This window comes from Cheilinus undulatus, linkage group 11 (assembly GCF_018320785.1).
Source record: "Cheilinus undulatus linkage group 11, ASM1832078v1, whole genome shotgun sequence".
NCBI lineage: Eukaryota > Metazoa > Chordata > Actinopteri > Labriformes > Labridae > Cheilinus > Cheilinus undulatus.
In genome coordinates, this window is record NC_054875.1 from 39943557 (window position 1) to 39965653 (window position 22097).

A 22097-nucleotide genomic window follows, 5' to 3' on the forward strand; every position below is an offset into this window, starting at 1 on the left:
GTATACATGCTTTTTGGCTCAGTTTGTTTTGTTTTTCTGAAGAAAAAGGAACAGGAAGTCTTGTGGCCAAGTTGTGATGTGGAATGTTAAGGCTCTGTTCTTAATAAAAATTTATGCGGGTTTTGCAAATCATTGCATCCTGTTTCTACTTACATTTCACACAGTGCCCCAATTTTTTGAATTTGGGGTTGTATGCGCAGATTTACATTATAAACAGGTTCATGAATACATAAATAGATTCATGAAACATGATGGGTACATACCTGTCGTTGGTTCTGCATTATGTCCATGGCCATTTTGTGTTTCTATTGATGGAGAATCACACAATATGGAGACAAGAATTAATCATTTACATTGCCATCTAAAGCTGATTTAAATAGGAGCTTAATTAAACCTCATTTTTCCATAAATTATAAAAAAAAAAAAGCCACAATAAAAAAAAATGTCATTTGGCAAGTGAAATCTCAAGGCTTACCAGAAGAGAACAAGCAATAAAACACTGCAGTACATCACTGAAAATTCTACTCATGCAGGAAATGACCTTAAATATTAATCCAGCTTGTAGACATCTGAAAGCTTAAAGAAATCAATCTGAACGGCCAACACAGAGTAAAAGTGGCAAAAATTCCATTAAAGCTGAATACTGCAGAGTGGGCCGTTTGAATTACTAATGTGGAACGACTGATGACCACTCACCTCGGAGCATGCCCCTGTGGTGGCCTCGCACACGCACAGCACTGATTGGTTCTGGGCACGATTCAGCCAACGTACAGCGAGGCGAGTGCTGCTGATCCAAGTCACCATGGAGATGTAGCTGTCTCTGAAGAGGCGATGCAGAAAATGATACAAGGGGAGAGGATTGAAAAGTGGTGCAAAGGGATGAGAAAAAAAGGGAGGAGAGGAGAGTAATTTTGACAAGTGTAATCATTTCTGACAGATGGTGTCTCAAGTCTTGGAGGATTTTTTTTCTGATTTTGAATTCACAAAGATGTTGTACCTGGCCCTGAGGGAGTCAGGAGGAATCATTTCCAGAGTGTGAGCTGGACCATACAGATTCACCACAAATAGACTAACTGATGGGATACTCGAACCAGCCTGGGAGGAGAGGAGAAACAGGAGGGGGAGGAAAAGAAAAAAAAGGCATGTAGGATTTCAGTTTGGGCCGATCTTTTTGGCCCAACTCAGAAAATCTGACTTCATTTCAAGACCTTTTTCAAGACCATCTTGACTTATTTAAGACCCCACTGCATCTTCAATTTCTAGCCAGTTATATTGTTGACAGTTGTATGCGTATTTTCTGCAGACTGTTAGAGAGAAATGTGACGGATAGTGTTTGTTTTTGGAGTATGTTAATAAAGTACCAAAAAGCCACTAAACACAGACGTGTCCGGTTATGGGCTACAAGTGTCGTGTTCCTAGGGTCGAGCCAATCCTGAACCACAGGCAGTGTCATAAGCGTCCTACCTGGGCTAAAGAGATAAAGAACTGGACTGTTGCTCATTGGTCCAATGTCCTGTTTTCCAATGAAAATAAATTTTGAATTTCATTTGGAAATCATAGTCCCAGAGTCTGGATGAAGATCTGAGAGGTGAAGAATCCCAGGTGCTTGAAGTCCAGTGTTTTCAGTCTTAATATTCAGATGCCATGTCATCTGCTGCTGTTGGTCCACTGTGCTTTATCAAGTCCAGAGTCAACACTGTCAGCCATCTACCAGGAGATTTAGAGACCTTCATGCATCCATCTGCTGAGCAGCTTTATGGAGATACTGACTTCCTTTCTTAGATGGACATGGCATCTACTCACAGTGAAGCCCAAACCACCAGAAACTGGTTTGCTGACTATGGTATTACTGTCATTGATTCTGATCTGGACCCCATAGAGAACCTCTGGAGAAATGTCTAGAAGAAGATAAGAGACACTAGACTCAACAACACAGACGAGCTGAAGGCTGTTATCAGAGCAACCTGGGATTCGTAACACCCCAGCAGTGCTACGGACTGATTGGCCATGCCACCTTGTATAGATGCAGTAATTTGTGCAAAAGACGCTCAAACAAAGTACTGAGCTTAATTTTCCAGAAGGTCAACATTGCTGTCCTAAATCCTTTTTTCGGACTGGTGTTATGTAATGTTCTAAAACTATGAGGTAGAGGATTTTTGATTAATGTGAGCAAAAAAACATCATGAAATATTTCATTTCGTATGAGATGAATGGAAGTTTCACTTCTTGAAATCACAGGGGAAAAAATCATGATATTCTTATTTTTTAAGATGCACCTGTAAATGTTACAATTGTAGGCCCCTTTCTCAGCTCCGACACCTTCTCCTCCAAGGTCAAGGGTTCGATCCCCAGCTCCTGTAGTCACATGTCAAAGTGACCTGGGGTAAAACACTTAACCTCATATCGCTCCCACTGCTGTGTAAGTGGCATGTGAATGTGTATGGATCGTATGGATTAGTTACTGATGTGTGCCCTCCATATCAGCCTTCACCTTCATGTGGAGCGAGTTGTTAAAAGCACTTTGAGAAGTCATACGACTAGAAAAGCATCATAAAAGCTCAAGTCCCTTTACCATCAGGGCTTCCTTACACAAGTTTTCTCCAGCGAATATTCACGACCACCTGAAAACAGCTCTGAGGCCACTTTTGGGCCCCGACACACCAGTTTCAAATCACTGCCTCAATTGATATTGAAAATAAGAACTCAGCAAAATTCACTACAGCAATAGGAGAACCATTAAATGTTGTAAGAGCATCATTAGAGCCCCATTAGGAATGAAAGTCTTAGCAGTAATGTCAAAACCAGACAGCATGCAAGTGAAAGTCCTCATGATGAAAATTAAACTAGCCTTACATTTATATTATGGCTGTCAGCATTAATTGTGATCAATTAAGGTCCATTATTACTAGGGCATTATTTCTGTTAAAACTGTTATGAATTGCATGCTTTATTGTCCTTTTCAGCACACCATAGATAAGCCACTGCAATGTCTCCCTGCAGCCACAGTGATGTTAAAGTCCACCACTGCTCCTTAATGTCTCATTTCACTTTAAAACTCTCAGACTGCTCAGCGGACAGATAAAATGTCTGTTCTTCATTTCCTGCCTCCATTTGATATTTGGGCATCATTGGGGTGTCGTGACTGCAAACAAACTCAACAGGGAGTAAAAGTCTCCGCTCTTAGTACCAATACCATACCCAACATCCTTAGCTGTAATTGATTTTCAATGTCACTTTCATAATGACTGCACATAAGCAAGTAAAAATTTCACAGAGAATGTGTTAAACATCAGCAGAATGCAGGGTAATTTCAGCACTGTCACTGTGAAATAAAACAGGTTAGTCTTCAGCTAAAAATACCACTTTTCCTAAGAGCAGCCTCACAGAGCATGTGGCTTCCAACTTGTCTGAATCAGTATCTACCTTGGGGTAGGGAAAGACGACATTGGACGGGTAGAGACCACCCAGGAAGCGAGGTATTTCCATCACAGGTGTGGCAGAGTTGTTGATGGTGAGGTACGCTAACCGGGCTCCATCCATCGACCACCAATGGGCTGCATATGTCAGCAGCACTTCCTCTGTTTAAAAAGAAAGCGTTAGTGATTTACAGTGCTGTCAAAAGTATTTGCCTCATGGCATATTTTCAACACTTTCAGATTATCCCTTCCCTTAATGCAGGGGTGTCGGCCAGCAAATTCTAAACATTGAATTAAATATGTTGCACATTTGAACATGAAGCTTGTGCTTGACTGTGTTGTATGTCTTGGTGTCATCACAAGGCAGTGCTACCATGTTAATTCTGTAAACAAACATTTTGACAAGGATAATTTATAGTTTTGAGTTTTTTTGTGACTAAATGAAGACAACACTGTAAATGGAAAACATATATGCAACCAAAATAATAACAATATTTTCGATTTATAATGCCCTGATGGATTACAAAGGCTTATAGCAGTACCAGTGGTGTTTTAGAGGCAGAGCCAGCAGTAGCCAGGGCAACCAGGGCCCCCTGAAATCTGACTGGCCTCCCTGAGATCCTTAAAATAACTGGCTATTTGCCTTATCAGCCATTAAGTAGCCATTTAAGCATACAAAATCACTAAGCATGTCTTAACCATCATAAGATCAGTCTTTACTAATTATACTATCCTATATTTTCATATGCAGTCCTCACTCAGTGGAAAATGTTTGGACACCCCTGACTTAATGAATGAAATAATCATTTAAAAACTTTATTTTGTATTTACTCAGGTTATTTTTGTCTTGTACTAAAATTTGTTTGATTATCTGAAACATTTAAGAGTGACAAATATGCAGAAAGAAGGCAACGAATATATTGGGATTATTCCTGTCAGTTTTTGCTCTTTTTCTCTCAGTATTGCAAGTGTGAAAACTTTCTTTGTATTTAAGAGTACCTTCATAAGTCCAGTCAGAGATCCCATTCACCACACTCTGCTCCGGGTCAGTGGTTGTGAGACGCAGAGGTTTACTGGTCACACTTGGCTGGTAGTAGATATCTCCGTCAGACACATAGGCCTGGCATGAGAAAGCACACACAGACAATGCTAATCCATTATCAAACACAGAGCTTCTGCTGGCTTCATCGCTGGCCGCCTGAATCGAGCGTCGGATGCCGTCCAAGACTGAATGAATCATCGGCCTGCATACATACACACCAAGAGAGAGCCAGTACATCCTTACCATCCAGTTAATATGCTGCAGATGAGCACCGACATAGCAGCAGAGGCCAATTACATTACAGTGAAGGTAGATGAATTAAATTATGATTGTAGAACAAACTCATTATAACAACATAGGCACTGCAATAACCTCTATGCTGGAGTTCATCTCATAATGACAAAGATGTGATACACTGATGTTATCATTACTGGAGTTACATCAAATGAAGGCTCTGTTCATACAGAACTGAGGTGCAGAAAATCTTCTTATCAGATTAAAGAGAATGTTTGATGCAGACGTCGTCTCATTGATCAGGTAAATTAGAGCCGGGCTTACCAGCTGGTTCCCCTGAGGACCCCAGGAGGCATATTGTAGCTCTGCCTTCTCGCTCTCCGGAGGGTTAAGCTCCAGCAGATCCCTGGAAAACACACAAACACTCAGACATAAGCCCCCCATTACGGGCCAGCGTCCTGTTTAAAGCCCTCTGAGGTCCGTCCATGCCCCGGCCTCGAGCTTTGCTCGAGAGATGCTGTACCGTGAGGACAAAAGAGCAAGATGCATGGAGGGAAAACGAAACAAAGAACAAAGTTTGTTCATGCAAGAGTGCAAAGTTTCTGATCCATATTTGTAACCACGCTTATGTCTTTTTTTCCTCAGGACAGGCAAACATTTCCCTCCTAGGCATTCTCAGGCAACGATCAATACTGCAGGTGCCCTTGAACTCCTTTTCATACCTATTCCTCAGAAGTACCAGGACTCATCCACAGCTGCTACCAGAGTTTGTCCACTGATATAATGCTGTATATGAATCTCAGGCATTGGAAACTAACAGACGGTTCAAACCTTACATTTGGATATGGAACCTGGCGAGCACACTGACGAATGAATGCATGTCTGACAGAAACATGGCGGCTCTGATTCAATGGGACACACTCTGGTTTTTCAACCTGCCGGTCTGCTTGCATCGGTAACGCTCATGCCCAGTGCAGCCCATGCATTAGCATTCATGATTCCACCTACCCATTAGCCACATCGTGGATAGCATAGGAGGCTGTGAAGGACTGAGAGAACACCTGAAAGAGGTAGAGGATATCATGCAACACAGGTGTGTCGCACTTAGATGACAACACACATATTTAAGTGCTCACACATGCTCAAACATGTATAAGGAAAAGTGAATGTAAGATAAGCAAAGGTTAGGAAGGAGGTCAACTTTACAATTAAGCAATAAGAACAGAAAAGTTGTCTTTGCATCCTTTAATTTTACGCGAAAAATTACATGAGCAAATACTGTAGTTGACATGGAATTCCCTATTGGTGTCATGTAATGTGTTACAATGGTACTGTAAACTGGAAAACTTCTGTTTTTATTCACTTATTTTTAATGAAAACTGCTACTAAACTGCAGGGCTGTCAAACTCAATCCCAGCCGGGGCCAGAATCTGGATTTAGGTCTAACCTGAGGGCCGAACAATGTCAACATTTAACCATAAACTGTGAACCTCATTTTCACCAGTGATGGATTATGGGAAGTAAAAATCAACTTAGCTCCGACGATAAAGGATTTTCAGATGTAAAAAAGTCAAAATGTTATGTTAAAAAGCTTAAAATCTAAAGTAAAAAGGCAAACTTAATAATTCAAAAGGTCAAAACACAAAATTAAAAGAAAGATAGAATAGAAAAAATAACGTATAAGGCAGAAATATGAGACTGAAAGTCAAAATCATGAATGTAAAAGATCAAAATATAAGACAAAACTCACAACTGTGAATTTAAAAGATGAAATATGACATAAAATTTAAACTTGTGAGTGTTAAAGGCGAAAACATGAGATCAAATTCAAAATCATGACACATTTGCACCCTAAGTGAAATTATTGACTGAGTCAGAGATCCTGCCTGTGACTTCCTTAAAGGGGACATATTATGCAAAAATCACTTTTCACGTTTTTCGAACAGTATGTGCCCCTGGCCTGTCCACAATCCCCCCAAGATTCAGAACACCCCCCCCCCCCCCCCACCTTTCAGAAAATGTATGCTGAAACAAGCCTTTCTCAGATTTTCCCCTAATGACATCATGTGGGGAGTTAGCACCGCCCCCAGTTATGTTGGCCCTCCCTGCTTGGAGGAAAGTTTCACCCTCCTCTCCTCATCCTCCTCTCAGCTGTAGGCTGAGATGCTGGATAGCTCAGTGGGTTACCCTGTTGACTTTGGTCTGGGAGATTGATGGTCTAGTTTCCAGTCAGTGTATAATCCATGTCCAGTTTGGGCCCTTGGGCAAGGTGCTTAACTGTAGATAAAGCATCCACTAAATGCACTGTAACATCAGGAGTGCCACATCCACCCCCTTAGAGGGGCGTGGCCAGGGGCGGGGTCAGACAGCTCATTAACATTTAAAGCCACAGACACAGAAAACGGTTCGTTCTGAGCAGGGCTTAAACAGAGGGGTTTTTAGACAAAAAAAAATCTAATACTGGAGTGTTTTTTCAGCAACAGACTTCACAGGCATGTTTTGGGGACCACTGAGACCAATATAAACTTGTCTCAAAAGGGCAAAATGTGTGACCTTTAAGCATTACCTTGCTATGAGGTTGACTCTCTGCTCTGTTTTTGTCAGACCTGCATGACCACAGATATTCAAAACTGCAGCTCCGTCAAATGGTGAAATATTTAACACTTCAAAAGTGTAGTTTAACTATCTGAACAACCTGATCTATTCTCTCATTGTTCTTGCCAGTAAGGAAAGGTCATATTTTACTGTACAACACCCCAGTAGCTACTCAGTACTTTGTATATGGAGTATTTTTCACTTTTACTTGAGTAGATTTAAAGGCCAAATTTACTTAAGTAAATCTGTCACTGTTTTTCCACCTCTGCTTAAGCACTGGAGTGTACTTTCTAATACAAATGCTGCATTTTTGGCAAAATTAGACTCATTTCCTGAGCAGCTGTTAGAATTAAAACAGCTTTTCTTCTGGCACAAAGTGGCAAAAAGATTTATTTTTGTATATAACTAATTAAAGTTATTATTTTGCCAAAAACGCTTAAGTATTATTTTTCTTCACATAAGATAATAGTCAGACGACTCTGTTTTACATTGCTCTATTTGCAGTGACAAGATCAAAGCTTATAAATACATTTCATTTATTTGAGTGATTAAACCTCTTGCAGGAATTTCCTCCATATTACATCATTATTTAGATTTTATCTGAAAACAGAAATTTTGCTCCCTTAGGAGCCGCTTAAGACAGAGAAAAGATACCAAATATAAGACATGATGTATGAAAGAAACAGAGACTAGGAGTCTGATTAAATAGCATCATTAAAGCTAATAAGCCTTCCAATGGTTTCTTTGTGCTGGCAACTGTGTCACAACCCTGACATGAGCATCAGCAGCTCAAAGATTAATTAAATTAACATGAAGAAGAAGACGACGCAACCGTGATCGATGTAAGTGTGTGCATGTGAGCGTTAAATGTAATTGATCACAACATTACCTGATGAATTCTAGGTAATATATTGATTTTTTTCATCCTCTTTTTTTCCTCAAGTAAAAGGTTGGAAGCAGGCTATTTTCCCACTGACCTCTGAAAGCCAGAGCCTCTTGGAAAACAAGTCCCTAAAGAAATTAAATGTCACATCCTCTATACAGCACACTTAGCAGTGAAATTGGATTTCTCCTCTGTGTTGTTTGTCTGTTGTCAGAAAACATATGGATGGAGTGAAGCTGAGGAAATAAAGGAGAGAAAATAAATCCTGAGGCTATCTCAGTGAAATTGAAATCTGATTGCGGAGTAAAGTCTGAGCATGAGGGGCAGCAGGGTGTATACAGGGAAAGGGCCGTGTAACGACTGGAGGAAGGGATGGATCGGTTCAATAGTTGAGGGAAAAGTAAAGCGGGGAGGGCTGAGGCTGAGCTGATGGATAGTCGACAGATCTTGACTTAAAGGGAGTATCACTCTCCAGGACCAAAGGGGGCAGCATGGGCCCGGGTCCATGTTCAATCAGCTGTTTATGATTTGTTAAGGACGCCGTAGATTCTGCTCATGATTTAACATTATGACGCTGGCGGCGGATGCTGTGGGTTATTGTGCGTCTGTGTGATAAACAGACACACAGAGTGAGGGCATCTGTCTTGGAGCGGCAGAGTGAATTCTAATGTGACTGCCAGTAACATATCATAAATCTTCCAGATCGCTCTCCCCTTTACTACCCACCCCCCGTCCCCAATCTCCCAAACAGAAGGAGGAGGAATGGAGGGATTAAACTCAAGAGAGGCGCTAACAAAGGAAGCGTAAAGAGATTACAAGAACCTTTGCGTGATATTGATATCTAATGTACACTGCGAGGATAGCACAATGCAGAGATAATAGCATCCTTTCCTTCCTCACATTCCTGAGCAGCCCCACAATGCATTGCTTTGATAGCAGTGTTTGCTGCAGAGTGCAGACACGACTCTCTTGTCACTTTATTTGTCTCTAAACTGCACTGTCTCGGCAGTTTTTAGTCTCTTTGCTTGTGCTCATCAATCTCAGAAACCTCCATCGCATCTAAAACCTCTCGCCATCATTCTTTTGAAAAAAATTCCTCCACTTTTGCTCTTCTTGCACTCAAACCTTTTTAATTCAAACAGGCTTTGAGTGAAGACATTCCCCCCCGTAGGAAATCTGCTTTCTCTTGTTCCGATGTGGCCAAATCCCTAACTCAATTCTGTATACCCTCTTATCAAAATCCATTTATTCTCCCCCACCAGGCGCAAAAATGTCCCTAAAGCCTGCAGAGCTAATACAGGATCCAGGGAAGCCTTTTAACTTTCTACACACAGCCCTGCTCATCCTGTTCTTTCTACTGCAGCTTTCTCCCTCCAACGTCTCTGTCATCCTTTGATAACCACTCTGATTGATTTCAAACTGGGCATTGTATCTAAGGGCAAATGGTGCATAACCCATTTCTCTCTCCTTCTCCTCCAATCGCAAGTTGCTTTCCCCCCTTACTGCTCTCTCTGTTTTCTCTGCCACTCTCAGCAGCGCGCCCCGCTCCTCTTCCAAAACAGCAAAGCTGGAGCCTGGCGCAAACTGCTTCAGTCAGCACAAATCCCCCCAGAGATAGACAGAAGAAAGTGAGTGAGAGTAGGGAAAGATGAGGCGGGAGAGGAGAGATAGAAAAAGGGGGAGAATGGAGGAATGCCCCCCTCTACTGCATGCAAAACCATCGCTCACACGTTTCCATTTCCAAACAAACAAATGATTCCAGGTTGCCTGCCCACTGTCTCTGATTTCTTCGAGCGTGAATGCACACTGAGCATACAGATTAGACGAGACAATTCCTGCTGACATCAAAGAAAGTATGCAAATGACATGGCAACAAGCGCACAAATTGGGCAAAGATCTGAGCCACTTCTCTATGGAGATCTATGAAAACTGATTGAACGTATGTTAACTGTTCAATAATTCATTTACAAGGGATGCTCTATGTTTGTGGTGCACGCTGTAGCACAGCAACAGGCTCATTCGTTCCCCCCCTACACACATATATTATATGATTCGCAGTCATTAGAGCAAACGCAGATCTCTAAGGGGAGCTCAGAAGAAAGGGCGCAGAAAAACAGCTAAATGTGCTTTGTATTTTTAATAAAAATGTGGGTGAAAATGTGCTGAGGGTTTTCATTTCCTCCGAATTCTGTTTTCTAACCCTGCAGATTACTTGCACATTACACAACTTGCCTGCCCTTTGAGAGCGACTCAACTATTTATTAAAGGTGGGGGTATTTACAGAGAGGATGCAGGGGGACTGGAGGCTGTTTAACTAAAGCAGAAAAAGATATGTTCTACATCTACCCCTACTCTTATCCGAAACCACCTGCAATTGTGATTCTCGTCAGCTCCTCATTAAAATTCCTCGCTGAAGTAGCAGGGTGATTTCATTACTGCAGCTCCAACTTTAGCCCTTCATCTCCTTGATTTCTCGCCTTCCCCCCAGCGAGCCACTTCACACTGATCACTCACTCTAAGCTTTCCTCAACCCCCTGCACCTTCAGCCATCAGCCGGTTTAAATATTCAACTCCCCATATGTTATCGCAGCCATTCGGCGGGCGGTGTTACGGAGCTAAAGCCTGCTGCAGTAGTGCAGAATCAGCACACCTCATCTCCTCAACCTCCTCGTGCTCTTTCTTTTAGGCTCTGATTAGGATGCATGTCGCTGTTGTTTTCGCAGCGCTTCCAGACATGGAGATATGCGAGCTGCAACAGCTTGTCTTTGATATTTGGGGGTAATTAATGGCCCTGGGTGTTAAATGGTAAAAAGCAGTTATTTCTGGAATCGCTGTGAGTCAGCCTGGCATTAAGTGAAAACTTACCGGTCGAATGTTGTACGCCAAGAGGACAAACTTCCTGTCTGCAGAGACTTGGAATTTAGTAGAGGTCAGGTCCTGGAGGGAAGACAAAGGAGAAATTTAGGTTAACATCAGCAACTTCAGTTTGCTCTCAAGATGTAACACTTGAATGTCTTTTCTTGTATATTTTGGCGCTTTGGAGTTCCTCAGGGGGCAATTCTAGGCCCACATGTATTCTATCTTGTTCACTCTCCCATAAGAAAACATTGTTAGTCTGACTCTTTTCACAAATGCAATCCTGAAACTTCTCATAAACGTCTCAAAAAAGTACTTCCTGACTGCCTTTTAGGGTGCTTTCACATTAGGCTTGATTGTTTCGAACCACACAGCAGCTTGATTCCTCCCCTTTCGCTCTCCTAGCTTACTTTCACACTAGCAACATCGATCTGTGCCTGGGCCCACTTGCATATGAACTCAGTCTCAACAGCAGGTGGTGGCATGCATGTAGCTGGTTTACAAACCTGCCAAATAGGAGAAAGAAGAAGAGGCTACCATGGCACGACCTGAGAAGATTGTTTTCTTATTAATCCCCAAAAATGTCAATCCTGCCTCCATAGATGTTTTTAAAATCACTTTTTAAAATGCCAGCAATGTTGCGCTGCACGGATACATTGTTTTCTTGAGGTGACAGGAGACTTTTATACCTTTGCATTTCATCTTACTGACTCCAACTTATGTTCATACGTAAAGTGATTCATAACAGACCGTATCTGTTAAGGAAATGTGATCAAACTGCCATGCCGTGGAAAGAAGTTAAATTTCTACAATGACATCATAAAGCTGATACCACACTCTGTCCCATATATGGACGCGGTTACATTCACATCTCATCTGAACCGTGCCAGAGTCCACTTGAAACGTGCTCCAAACCACCTCCCCAAGTGGGCATAGACACAGTGCCCAGGCGTGGTTTGTTTGTATTCACACTGACCAAAAAGAATTGGACTTTGGGCTCAAGTGCACTGAGATCTGGGACCATGCTGCTAGTGTGAAAGCCACCTTAAATTTTGGAGCTTTGGAGTTCCTCAGGGATCAGTTCTAGGACCAAACTTGTTCTCCCTTTTAACCCAGGCTCAAGGAATACTGTTTGTCACTTTCATTCATTTCTACAAATGCAACTCTGAACATTTTAGTAAATTTTTCAATAGACATACAACCTGCATGTCCTTTTTGTAAATTTTGGAGCCTTGGAGTTCCTCAGGGATCAATACTAGGACCGAACTTGTTATCCCTTGTTACCCTCCCTTTAGGGAGAAAGACTAGACTTAGACTAGCTAAGAATAGATCTTTGATGAAAAAAACTGGGAGTCTAAAATTAGACTAAAATATAATTTGGTTTTGTCAGACATTCAAAATCTATATTTTTCCATTAAAACACCATGAACCTGTAGCTCCTCTGCATTTCAGCTGTAGAAAGCAGTGATCCCAGGATTTGAAGGGTGCAAAGAATACACAAGTATGATTTGGGACCAGATTTAGGTGAAGAGAGTAAATGCTTTGACCAAAAAATTTTACTAAATTTCAATCACTTTTTTGGGACTAAAAATAAACTAAAATGGTTTTTTTTAGTCTTTTGTCAACTAAACTTGACTTATAGGCCTACAATAAAAATCAAAGAACAGACTAACTCTTTATGCTGAACACTATGACTATTTAAGCATAGCTGTCAGAATGACCACTGCCGTGCACATAAACACCTCCAGGACTTTCCAAAACCACTAGCTGTCAGCCAAACAGCCGACTACTCACTTAAGTACAACTGGCTATTTTTTCCGTATTTTCCTGATACAATAAAACGCTTGACTAACAAGTTGTGACTAGGGCTGAACGATTTGGGAAAATAATCCAACTGCATTTTTTTCCCTCAGTATTGCGATTTGATAAGCAATTATTCCTTAAGTTTCTCATCTTATGTATTTTCCACCTAACACAAGCAATAAAACATTCTACATCATAATCAACACAATATTATCTTAAACAAGGGCTGAGCAGTTCTGAAAAAATATCTCATTGTGATGATTTTGCCCCGTATTGCAAATTAGATATGATATGAAGAAAAAAGGACAAAAATGAAGAAAGTAGGATTGTTTGTGGACTACTCTTAAAAAAATCACACTTGAATGATTACATAATAAGTAATGAATGACATCTCTGCTGCTGCAAGAAAGTTTTAAACTGGCATTTTTAAACAAATTTCAGGTTAAAGAAATATTGCACCCTCTGCGATTTGATAACTGCAGCAGGCGACATTGCGATTTAATCTAATTTTTGATTAATTGCCCAGCCCTAGCTGTTACTTGCTTTCTTTTACATTTTAGAATTATTTTAGCAGTGTCAGTGTTGCCTACAGACTGAAGCTGTACTTGGCAAGAGTCGGCCATCCCACTCTGCCTTTTCTGTATGCTTAATTTTTTTTTTCTGCTGTCATGCCAGCAGTAATCAACTGTATATTGTATAAAGATGCACAAATAACATAACTCTGCTGCAACAAGCTACAGAAAAATATTGAAATGACCACATATGAAGCTTATTTTTTAACATGAGGCACAACACCATAATTGGTGCATTTACAGGAAAGATGTGCCAACAGATGTCTCTCTTAAAAAAAAAAAAAAAAAAAAAAAAAAAAAAGGGTCAGCAAGTATACTTGGGTGACTTTTAATAGACCTGAGTGACCCACCCAACTATTGCCAATGTCTGGGAATACTAAGTGTATCATTATAAATGAAGAGAAGGGGGCTTTTGGTCCCTCCTAGCTGGCTGATTTTCCCCACAGGCTAGCTGTTTCGTTATGGAAAGCCCTACACCTCACAGCTGGAGATATTCCCTGACGGAGGGATCTCAGACGGTAAGATATAACATAAAAAGGACATCATTGAATTGTCAGATAAAGCAGGAGTCCTGCTGCCGTGACAGCTTTTGCTTTTATATTAATACTAATAGAAATATTCACGGTATCAGCAAAATGAGAAATAGAAACACACTTGCAAGCAGAGGGGAGCAGAAAGCAGATTTACAGCGTGTACCATGATTGCATGAGTTGCATGATTTGAGCGAGCCGTTGGAGGTGATGAACGCCATTATCTCCAGCAGTTCGCTCATGGTGAGTTTTCCTGAATATTTCAAGCTGTGTTCGCACATCTGCTCATTTAGATTTACAAGGCAGTAAAAACTGGACCGTTTGGGTTCATTCACGCAGCTCACCCTGAAAATTTAGCGAAATTCTCAGGAGCTTTTAGCGTTTGTGAAAGCCCCATTAGAGGGCTGCTGTACTTATCCCTGCATCTGTAGGTCACACTGAAGATGAGAAACTTGCATTACAAAGCTTGTCCTTCTATATGATTACTTTAAACCTGCAACCATTATCATTGCTGCTAGGCAAAAAATCCCCGACATATTAACATGGAGGTTGGTACAGTGCCCTTCTTTCTGAAATGTCCTCTCCAGTTTAAACAGTGAGTAACATTATGATTCACTAGGAGTCCTGTTTTTCTCACCTTGGGAGAGTAATTCAAATATTCCCTTTCTTTGATCTCTGTATTGATTCTCTATCGTCTCCTAAGGGAAATATCTGGCTTTTTTGCAGTTAAAAGCTCAACTATTTTCACCAGCTTATCACAAACTTCTTTTATTTGCTGTTAGGTGCCAAAGAAGGACTGTAAAGTTCTTTTTCAGGGCTTTTCCTCAGGAAACAGATGCTTGCTTCAGTTGAAAACAACTCTCTGAGAGAAGTGTGAGTAAACCTCACTGCAGGATTGCAGGTTTGATAATAAAACAATAGGCTGAATAGTCCATCCACATAGCCTGATTTCATCATATCCTGAAGCATTTTATTCCCTTTTCAACTGAGAAGCTTTAGCACGATTATTAGGTTAAAAAATAAGGAAAATGTCACAAAATAAACCCCGACAGCTGTTGTTATATTAACTCAAAGCTGGATTCAGGACACTTCCTCTGGCTTCCTCTCCAGTTTTGGATTGAATTCAAAATCCCCCTTTTTATTTTTTCAGTTGTTACACAAATGAGTGAGTGGCTGCTCCATAAAATTTCTGTAAGACTGCACACCTCCCTGTTTAGACAATGCATTAACACGGATTTATATCCATTTTGAGCATTGCGATACCAGGAGGTAATCCTTAGTGCTTTGTGTGGATGCACCTCAGTGCTGCTGTAGACAGTCTGATATCTGGCCCTGTTTGTATTTTACAGTAACCATGTATTTTGGGCTTTCAGATACCAAATGACTGCATTTTAGTGTGTTTGTCTGCACTATGCATCAACAATATGTCCCCTGTGACAACCTGATATCAGAACTCACTCGCTGGCCTTTTATAAAAACAACATCATACATCATTTCCATGGTACTGCTTGGTATCCCTGCATGATGTATGCAGTAGTGATGGGAATGAATGGGAACATGGGAGAGACTAGCAGTACCTCTTTAACAGCTTTTCTCCCTAAACTGTTATAAACATGCTTTTAGGGGACAGAGAGATATACCCCTCCAAACCCCCAAAAAGTTGGAGCACTGTGCAGAATGTTAATTTAAACAGAATGCAATAATTTGCAGTTTTCATTAACCCAGAACATAAACGACACATTAGATGTTGGAACCAAGACATTTTACTGTCTCAAAAAGTAGGGACAGGGCACAAAAGGCTGGAAAAGTAAGTGGTAGTAATGAAAACAGCTGGAGGGGCACTGTGCAACTAATAAGGTTAATTGGCAACAGGTCAGTGACATGACTGAGTATAAAATAAGCATTTTAGAGGGTCAGAGTCTCTCAGAAGGGAAGATGGGAAAAAGTTCACCAATCTGCAAAAAAATGCATCCAAAAATTGAGGAATCATTTTAGAATAATGTTACTTGTCATAAAATTGTGAAAACTTTGAATACCTCACCATCTATAGTTACCTCCGCCAAGGAGGTTATGTGATTGGCAATGTTAGCAATGTAACTCAAATAGTCATGGACAGATTTTGATGAAATTTTCAGGAAATGTCAGAAATGTCATAAGGAAGAACTGATTAGATTTTGGGAGTGATCCGGATCACGGTCTGGATCCAGGAATGTTTTAAAGGATTCTTTACTATTGAGAGATAGGGCTAATGGCGGAGGTCTGTGCTCTCTGAGTGCTTTTCTAATTCATAATGTCATCAAAAGATTCAGAGAATCTGGAGAAATCTATATGTGCAAGGGACAAAGCTGAAGGTCAATATTGGATGCTCATGATCTTCAGGCCCTGAGGTGGCACAGCGTTAAAAACAGGCACTGGAAATCACTGCATGGGCTCAGGAACACTCCCAGAAATCACTGTCTGTCGACACAGTTGGCTGTGCTAACCACGAACACAAGTAAAAGCTGTATTATGACCCAAAGAAGCCATACAGGAACATGATGCAGAAACGCTGTTGTCTTCTCAGGGCCAAAGCTCATTTAAAAGGGACAGAGGCAAAATGGAAAACTGTTCTGTGGTCACATGAATCAAAATTTAAAATTCCTTTTGGAAACAACAGACGTTGTGTCCTGTGGACTAAAAAAGGAGAGGAACCATCCATCTTGAAATCAGCACACAGTTCAAAAGCCTGCATCCCTGATGGTATGGGGTTGTATTAGTGCCTTTGGCATGGGCAGCTCACACATCTGGAAAGGAACTATCAATGCTGAGAAGTTTGAAGAGGTTTTAGAGTGACATTATGCTCCCATCTAGACAGGGAAGGTCTTGCCTAATTCAGCAAGACGATGCTAAACCACAGACCATATCCATCATAATAGCATGGCTTTGCAGTAGAAGAGTCCAGGTGCTAGGCTGGCCTCCCCGCAGTTCAGACCTTTCACCAATCGAAAACATCTGGCACATCATAAAACAAACAAACAAACAAAAAAAAAAAAACGGCAAAGACCCAGAACTGTTGAGCAGCTAGAATCCTACATCAGACAAGGATGGGACGACATTATTCTACCAAAACTCCAGCAATTATCTCCTTGATTCCTGTTTACTAGGGGTGCATGATATTGGATTGTTGCAGATATCTGATATGCAAATATATACAGATTCATTGTAGCTGATACCGATATCGATACTGATATTTCAATACGCTTTTCAGACAAGAAATTTGAGGCCTTTTGGACACACTTTAAGGTTTGAGGATGACCAAGGAAACAAACTTTAGTCCTTAAAAAACACTTTAAATATTTAAGAATGAGGATAAATAAGAAAAAGACCTCAACTGCCATAGGTCTGTTGGTCCAGCCTAAAACTCCAGTAATTTATTAGCATATATGTACAAAATTTACGGTAAATATATGCTAAAATTCACAAGCAAAATGTTGGATGTAAATATATCATGCATCCCTAGTGTTTACAAACCGTTATTAAAAGACGAGGGCATACACAATAGTAAATATGGCCCTGTCCCTACTTTTTTGAGATGTGCTGCTGTCATCAAATTCAAAATGAGTCAATGTTTTTAACACAATGGCAAAATGTCTCAGTTTCAACATCTGATATGTTGTTTCAAATATGGATTATGAGATTTGCATTTTCATTCTGTTTTTTTCTACATTTTACACAGCGCCCCAGCTTTTTTGGACTTTGGGTTTTATGATTTAGCCAATAAACCCCTGTGGTTTACTGGCAGACTAAAATGCTAACTCTCTTCTAGATAACAAGTTTACAGGGGCGTTGCAATGTCTCATTTGTGCATTCTGAGCCGATTCTAAGAGCAGCAAGAGCTGGCTCCTGTTTGAAAGACAGTCATTTTATTCCCTTATCCTTGTTGTTCCCAAGACATGAAAAAGGTCAAAATTAACCAAATGAAGAGCTGTTTGGCAGCAGGAAGATTGGCTCTTGTAACCAACTCTAAAATGAGCCACCATCCCCATCACTCTGAGTGAGGCTGGACGGACATAAATAAAGGCATGCTCATGTCAGCTGATGGGGCGGTCCCAAAAGCAAGTATCACTCACATTGATGTGCATCTACACAAAGCATTAAGGATTACCACTTGATGTCCCAATGCCTAAAACAGATAGAAATCCCTATTAAGGCCATTATAGCATCATTAGCATAGCATGTGTTTGTTGCTTGTAAATATCCCCTCTGGGAAAAGAGCTATAACCTGCTGTGTTTTAAATCTAAACTCACTGTCTTTAAACTGTTTATTCACAAAGGTATTTCAAATAAGATGTATTTGTTTCCATAGTTAATCTACTGCCTTTTTTTTTACATATTTCTACAGCTGTTTCGTATCTGTGAGGAGCTGTATTATTCTGTTCTCAAGACGTCCTTCACAAAAAGTTTTCCTTGCTGTGCCTTTTAAATTCATTTTGACACTAAATTTAGCAGAACTTTTCTGTGCAATGCATTTATTCTGGGATCCCCATGGGCCTGTTGGTATCTATACAAGAAAACATCTTTTTCTAAAATTAGCAAAGCACCAGAGACAACAAACCACATCACAACAAGAAGGAGAGACTGGTTTTCAACCTGACAACACAACCCTACTCTAAGCTCCTCGGTGATGACCCACATAAGTCTGTCAGTGTCGTGCAGAGGCGGTGTTCGAGATGATACCCATGCTTGGGAAATTCTCTTTGAAGGCACATGCCGAGGGCTCACAGAGCAGCCAGATTGGGGCGAAATGAGCCGATACTGTCACTCTGCCAGATCTTTTTTTGTCTCAGCTGTAGGATGTGGAACAGTGGGACTCTACAGCTTCTCTCTGTCTCAATATGCTAGCATCACTCTCTATAGGCCAGTCAATTTATCCAACTGTCTGTGGATATAAACCAATCAATACTGAAATCTGTCCTCCGTTCTCACAAGCTGTAACTCACCAGGGAGCTGTTGTCCAGCAGAGTCGTGGTGAGGTTGTTGTTGAGGCTGAAAGACAGGACATGTCCTTCTCTGGTGCGAAGGGCCACTTCGTTTTCTAAAAAAGTTAGGACAGAGAGAAGAGAAGGGTTTCCAGTGTTAGAAGAGAGTGATGGTTTAAAAGCCACGGAGGCAGACACGGCTGCTGCAGTTGCCGACAGATAGTACTGTCAGCTTCTGTCAGCATCATTACAATGATTTTTAACAGTCAGAAGCAATGTGGCAGTCAAAACAGGCATCCTTACCGTTCAACCATGCTACAGAGGGGTCATGAATTTTGAACTCCTCACTCTCCAGATCCTCCATGGTGAGTTGGGAACGGAGCAATAAGTGAGATTCATCTTTGGAGGCACAGAGAAGAAGGTAAAAAGTGAAAGAGGATAGTAAAAAAAGGTTAAATGTTTGATATAACAAGGTACAATTATTTTTGACAAGCTCTGAGCTGTCTATGAAAATTTTAAAGTGAAATGAGACTTTAAGGAGCCGTGGTGCCTTAAGTTTTAGTCACTATAGGAACAGGAAGATGCTAAGGTGAGTATAACCAGCTGGTGGCATGCACAAAATATCACACAATTAATGCAATAAAAAAAGAACGTATTAATTTTTTACCTTAATCTTAGTGCGATTAAGGCGTTCATGCTGGTAACTCTAATACCCACATTATCAAAAATTACATCTTGTCTATCTTGTAGTAAAACTTGGTCTTATCATTTAATTTAAATCTTTAAAATGTCCAACTTTACAGCAGAAATGAACCCGTTTATAACCTGTATAAGGTAGGTTACAAGGTCCAATTTTAGCTAAGAAAAATCCTATTTTTTATTTACCGCAATATAGAACCTTAAAATTTGTAGCAAACTAACAACAACCATCACTTAAAACAATTTTTTAAAAATCTGACTCTATAAAGATGAACATTTCTCTTTAAATAAAAACTTGGTAAAACATTTTAAGACTTCCAGTCCTAACCTAATTCAACAGAGGTCCTAGAGAGGTGGGGATCACCTTTGTGCAGTGAATGTGTGTCAAGTCACTAAAAAAATAAAGAAACCCCTGTCTGGAAGGTCCACGCCCCTGGTTAATCAGTATTCCTGGCTACCATTAGGCCATGAAGACAAAAGAACACTACAAGCAACTCTGGGAAAAGGTTATTGAAAACTGCAAGTCAGGGGAAGGATACAAAAATTGTCCAAGGCACTGAACATCCCCTGGGGTTCAATCTAACCCATCATCGAGAAATGACAGGAATATGTTTAAATCTGCCTAAATCAGGCCGCCCTCAAAAATTGAGTGACTGCGCAAGAAGGAGACTAGAGAGAGAGGCCACCAAGACACCAATGACTCAGCGGCTGAGATGGTCAAGACTCTGCATACAACTGTTGTCTGGGTTCCTCACTAGTCAAACCGTCATGGGAGAGTGGCAAAGAGAAAGTGACTGTTAAAGAAAACTAGCATCAAATCTCAGCTAGAGTTCACCAAGAGGCATGTTGGTGACTCCATGGTCAAGTTGAAGAAAGATCTTTGGTCTGATGAGACCAAAATTGTGGCGCTAAAATGCTATGTTTGGCAGTCATTACTGCACATCATTACAAACACGCCATCCCCACTGTGAAGTACAGTGATAGCAGCATCATGCGTGGGGATGCTTCTCAGCAGCCAGCCCTGGAAGACTTGTAAAGGTAGAGGGCAAAATGTAGGAAGATCCTGGAGGACAATCTTATTAAGTCTGCAAGAGAACTACGGCTTGGGAGATGATTGTTTTCCAGCAAGAAAATGACCAAAAGCATACAACGAAAGCTATACAGAAATAGTTTAAAGAAAACAAGGTGAATGTTCCAGAGTTGCATTCCCATGCAACCTGGCAGAGCTTGAGCAGTTTTGCAAAGGAGAAGGCCAGATGTGCAAGGTTATCACCACGGACTCAATGCTCTGACTGCAGCCAAAGCTGCATCTACTAAATACTGACTTGAAGAGGATGAATATTTATGCAGTCACCTATTTATCTTACATATTTTTAAAAATTGAAATAACTTTGAAGAAAACTTTTTTCAATTTGTCAAAAAAAGCCAAATCACATCGATATGATTAATTTATAAAATCATTGCAAGGGTGAAACACCATGGAGGTTAAATACTTTCAACATGCACTGTTTTCACTGATTTGCATCTGTTTTCCCCGCAGAGCTTAACAGTTTGGTTCTGGGTGTAAAAATCCCATTCATATTTTCCATTGTTTATTATCCATAATGCCATAACTATCCAAGTGAGACTTGCCACATGCTGCCTGAGAACTGCTAATGGTTTAGCCTTGAGCATTTACTGACTACTTCAGCGTTTGCTTCAACAACTTCCTCCTCTTCACCTTCCAACCTCTAATTCAAGTTTCCTCAGCCTGAGAAGAAATCATGATTGTGAAGGCAGAAATACCAACCTTGGCATTTAAAAGCTAATTTCTAAGCCAGTTGTTGATGGATGGCAGTGGCTAGATCCACTTTCTTATACATTCCATGAAGCCAGGTAGCTTAGATAAGCATAATATGCTGATTACATTATAATAGGCAGAAGTAGAGGGTAACCACTAGCATGGGTTTGACCCTACTCTCAGCACCTCTAAAACAGAACATCTAATTTGTTTAATCAATACAAAAGCTTACCAGTGTAAACACCAAATTAACAGTTTAATGAAAGGTTTAGCTCTTAGAGAGAGATTTTTAATGGCTTGGAGCAGTTCCTCCCTCATGGTTGCCTGGAAACAGCTCAAAACCTTGAAACACACCGAGAGATTATAACCCAGGTTGAGCTGTCATTTGTACACAGCAGTTATAAGAGGGAAAAAATAACAAGACATAACGTGTTAATTAGAGAGTTTCAGAGGTGCTCTCAGAGGGATGGTGTTGTGTATGATAGGGCCAGGTTAGATGTTTCTACACATTAAAAGTCTTGCTAAGCCAAGCAAAAAAAGATTCTGAAATTAAACACTCATTCCCATTTCTACACAGGGAGCAGTCTTTAGTGTACTGCAGTATGTAGTATGTGCAAACCCTGGTGCCACAACAACTTAGGCCATGTAGAAGAAAAGGAAACCAGGAACCAACGTAGCTCAGCAGAATTTACACCATTAAGCAATATGCTATACATATGCTATATGCTA

The 22097-nt window shown here is 40.6% G+C and overlaps 1 protein-coding gene across 1 annotated transcript in view; it reads right to left on the bottom strand.

The window, feature by feature from the left end:
- Positions 1 to 22097, bottom strand: part of LOC121516926 (inactive dipeptidyl peptidase 10) — a 57145-nt gene that overhangs the window by 22014 nt on the left and 13034 nt on the right. Inside the window, exons 3-12 of the mRNA XM_041798354.1 lie at positions 19193 to 19288; positions 18911 to 19005; positions 11036 to 11107; positions 5701 to 5753; positions 5017 to 5098; positions 4416 to 4536; positions 3424 to 3578; positions 998 to 1095; positions 697 to 820; positions 264 to 305 (exon numbers count right to left, since the gene is read on the bottom strand). Of these exons, the coding sequence (XP_041654288.1) occupies positions 264 to 305; positions 697 to 820; positions 998 to 1095; positions 3424 to 3578; positions 4416 to 4536; positions 5017 to 5098; positions 5701 to 5753; positions 11036 to 11107; positions 18911 to 19005; positions 19193 to 19288 (938 nt within the window). The remainder of the gene's footprint in view (positions 1 to 263; positions 306 to 696; positions 821 to 997; positions 1096 to 3423; positions 3579 to 4415; positions 4537 to 5016; positions 5099 to 5700; positions 5754 to 11035; positions 11108 to 18910; positions 19006 to 19192; positions 19289 to 22097) is intronic.